Source organism: Polyodon spathula, unplaced genomic scaffold (genome assembly GCF_017654505.1).
Source record: "Polyodon spathula isolate WHYD16114869_AA unplaced genomic scaffold, ASM1765450v1 scaffolds_3036, whole genome shotgun sequence".
Classification (NCBI taxonomy): Eukaryota; Metazoa; Chordata; class Actinopteri; order Acipenseriformes; family Polyodontidae; genus Polyodon; species Polyodon spathula.
In genome coordinates, this window is record NW_024474500.1 from 5,115 (window position 1) to 9,068 (window position 3,954).

At 38.6% G+C, this 3,954-nt stretch overlaps 1 protein-coding gene across 1 annotated transcript; it reads right to left on the reverse strand.

Moving 5' to 3' along the window:
• Positions 1–301: 301 nt before the first annotated feature.
• LOC121311250 (trace amine-associated receptor 1-like) lies at positions 302–1,347 on the reverse strand. The gene has a single exon (XM_041243890.1). It carries the CDS (start codon positions 1,337–1,339, stop codon positions 302–304), a length of 1,038 nt encoding a protein of 345 aa, XP_041099824.1. The 5' UTR covers positions 1,340–1,347.
• Positions 1,348–3,954: the final 2,607 nt, after the last annotated feature.

Sequence of the window (3,954 nt, forward strand, 5' to 3'; positions counted from 1 at the left end):
TTTTTTTATTAGTCTATTAGCAAAAATTACTCAATACTCTTTACAAACAAAATGTGATCAGTTTATACTTTTTTAGACCATTTTACAGAAAGGGGGAATCAACTTGGATTACCATTACAAATAAGCATTTGATGCAATCCAGGTAGATTTCTTAGTGTATAAAATGCTGAAAGTGAAACAGTGGAAGTTAATGTTTCATTATGTCATTTAAACCGTTCCAAAAAGGACAGGGTGCGTCAACAAAAACATGTACCATTTTTAAAATAACAATTATTATAGATACAATATATATATACTTAGATTAGTTAGACAATAATTGTATACTGGAAGAATTACTTTGAAAGATTTTGCAAAATATAATAACTCTGAATGCTTTTCTGAACCATTTATAAAATAAAGCATAAATAAAAGGATTAAATGCTGAGTTTAAATAAGCGAACCAGATCAAAGCATCTACTAAAATAGGTGGAACTGAGCCTTGAATTGCATGATCCACATTAAGGTATATAAAACATGGTGACCAACAGACTAGAAAGACCCCCATTGTTATCCCCAGGGTCCTTGCAGCTTTCATTTCTCTCTTTAGTGATGTTGTATTTTTCTTTTCTTCAGCTGTTTGCCTTTGGAGTTCTGTGTCTCTAATTGACCTGGCCTGTCTTCTTGCCACAAGAAATATTTTAAGATAGATACATATCATAACAAATCCTGGGATGTAAAAAAATAATATAGATGTAATAATGGCTGATGCTGCACTTAGAGCTAAAAAGCAACTGCCTATACAGTCAGTATTATCATATGAATCTTCCATACCTTGTTTGTTTAATTCTAGAAATATTAATCCAAATCCAATAACTGCAGCTAAGGTCCAGCTAATGAATATCATGTTAACTGTAACAAATACAGTAATTTTGTTTCTGTATCTAAGAGGATGGCACACTGCATAGTAGCGGTCAATTGAAATGAAGAACATATGCCATAGGGAAGCTGTGCAAAGTGTGAAGTCTGTACTGGTATGGACTTTGCAAAATAAGTCCCCAAAGTACCAGCAATTTTCAATTGATCGGATCGTGCTGGGGGGCAGTACAAAAAGTCCAAGGAGAAAGTCAGCAGCTGCCAGAGAGAGAAGAAGAAAATGTGTGGGTGTGTGAAGCTGCTTGAAATGTGCTATAGAGATGATGACCAACAGGTTTCCACAAAGTGTGACTGTGATCACTGCCCCCAGGAACAAGTATAGTGGAACACGGGCAGTGACTTGAAAGGTGCTTTTAGGACATGACCCAGGTGTAGATTCATAACAGAACTGTGTGCTTCCAGAGGTCCCACTTTGACTGAAATTCATTTCCAATATGTTTTACCTAGAGAAAAATAAATATGTTTAATATTAGATAGGCTGTGGCTTTTAAAGTACATTTAAAAAACACCTTTAATTTTTTAAACCTTTTTTATTGGTCATGTCAGAAAAGTATTAGCATTCAAGATGCTCAAAACATATACAGAGCAATGCCACTATATACTTGCATTGCTGTATTCTAAAGGGTAAAAGCACTTTCCTACTCATAATTAATAGCTGCACCCTTTTATCTGCCCCCGGTAGAGGTGTCTTTTCTGTGTTGGTTTACAGGATTAAGTCAAATGCTCTATGTGGAGGAAGCTTTTCATTGCCTAGTTTACAGTTAGTTACAGCTGCAGACTATAGCTGGAGTGAAAATATATATGGAAATAAAAAAGAAGTCCTGCAACTCAAGTCTCTAAAATAATAACATATCAAGGTTTATTTCTTAAGGCATCATAAACCCTGACAGATAACAACAGGTTTTGTTTTTGATGCCATTTATAGTAAAATGCTTTAAGTCAAAATGTTTACCTAGTTTATTTTTATATTGCTACATATCTTACCATGTTTATGTACTTATGGATGAAATATAATATTGCTTAGTTCATAAAGACACACAGAATAAAAAAGTCACAATTGTTGCAGTTCCAATTCCTCACTATGCACAATAAAAAGTGTGAGTAATTTCTGCAGAGAATGTCAACAAAAAGGTTACTATTTAGTTTTTCATTTCAACACCAAATACATTGGAATTGTCAAGGTTCCTGAAAATCCATTTTCAACACATTTCATATTTCAATAGAAAACCCATAACCAGTACCTCAAAGTCCACTGCTGTGCTTCCATTCCTTGTTGTTTTCCACATGACAGTTTCATATTTAAAACCACAGCCACGTGTGCATCTGCACCAGTTTCTTGACAAAATATGTAATTACCTCAATTTTCCTTAAGGAGATACAACATCTCCAGTGGTAAACAAAACAGTGGTCATTAGGGTGTCATTCTTTTAATGTGCACCATGAGAGTGACCTTTACTAATAAGGCATCCTATGGCTATCAACAGTACTACACCTCCTTACTCTCTTGATACCAACCATGCAACTGAGCTTCCTGGTTAACAATAGTGTGCAACAGCAGTTTCGTTTCACAATATTTACAGAATGCTCTGTCCGTAATTCAGCTATATTTACAAAAGACAATATAACACATACTGTTTCAAAATTAGAAATAAGTCTGAAAGTTAGACCTGTTGGAAATGTGTACAAAGATGCAATGCAGAATTTTAGAAGAATTTATGCATTAATCACTTATTATTCATCAATATGCATGCTCAAAACATAATCTGTGTAGTGTGGGGTGATGGATATAGCAGTACAGTGATCACAAAATATACAAGTTACTAAAGGGCCTAGAGTAAAGCATATTGCTTATTATAAAGTCAATTCACACACACACACACACACACACACACACACACATAGTTTCTGTCTCTTTCTGTGGGCTGTGCTCCACGCCACTGTAAGCTACGCGCTGCTCCAGTTGTGTCACTGCATGTGGTCCAGACTTATACTGTCTGTATGCAGTGCTTCACACTGCTGCAAGCTGCGTGCTGCATCGGTTGTGTGATTGCACGCTGACCAGACTAGACCCCTGGCACAGTAAGCTCGGTGCTTATGCTCCTGGTCCTCGATGCTTCAGACCCTTGGTGCCTCGCCACTTCGGTGCCTCGTTGCCCACGGTTCCACAGAACATCGATGCCTCGTCGCCCTTGGTGTTTAGATGCTCCCTGCATCATTGTATTCAGTGCATCGGCACCTTAGAGCCTCGACGCCTTGGTTCTTTGGCACCCTCGATGCTCATGAGCCTCGACGTCTCAGTGCTTCTGTGCTCAGATACTCCCTGCATTGATACCTTCGGTGCTTCAACATCTCAGACTCGGTATCTCAGTACTTCAGCACTTTTTGGTCCCAGAGCCTTGACGTCTCTGTACTTCGACGCACTTGGCACTCAATCGCACCCTGCATGTGCAGATGCTCATGCATCACAATGTCGAAGTTCCACCTTTGCCCGTCCTTTGGAGGGAAGCTTCTCCCACAGAACAGACACCTCCTGTGTGTCAAGTACTTGGGATGAGACGTTTTGCTCGATCTATGCAGTGTCCCAGCCACGGACCCTGTGCAGGTGGTTCACAGAGTTTATGGGAGCGGCTTTCTCAGCCAGCTGAGCTGAGCCCTCTGCAATGTTGGGAGTCCTGCCTTCCCCCCCTCCTCCACCTGTCTTCCATCCCAACACTGAGTATTCACTTCATCACTTCAGTCCACCGAGCTTGGAGCTGCTCATGGTCTCCTTTGAGGAGCAGTAAGAGGGTAAGAGGGCAAAGCACAGTAGGTAGGCCAAGGATTTTGTCAGAATTTGTACATACTCTTTATATATATATATATATATATATATATATATATATATATATATATATATATATATATATATATATCTCAAGGTAGACGTTTAGGAGGACATAGAGATGTTTGGGACTGTTATAAGTGGAATTTTTGTCCACTGGGCTTGCAATGTATCCAGATGACTTTTAATAATCAAGAAGACCTCACAGACTCATTCGATTT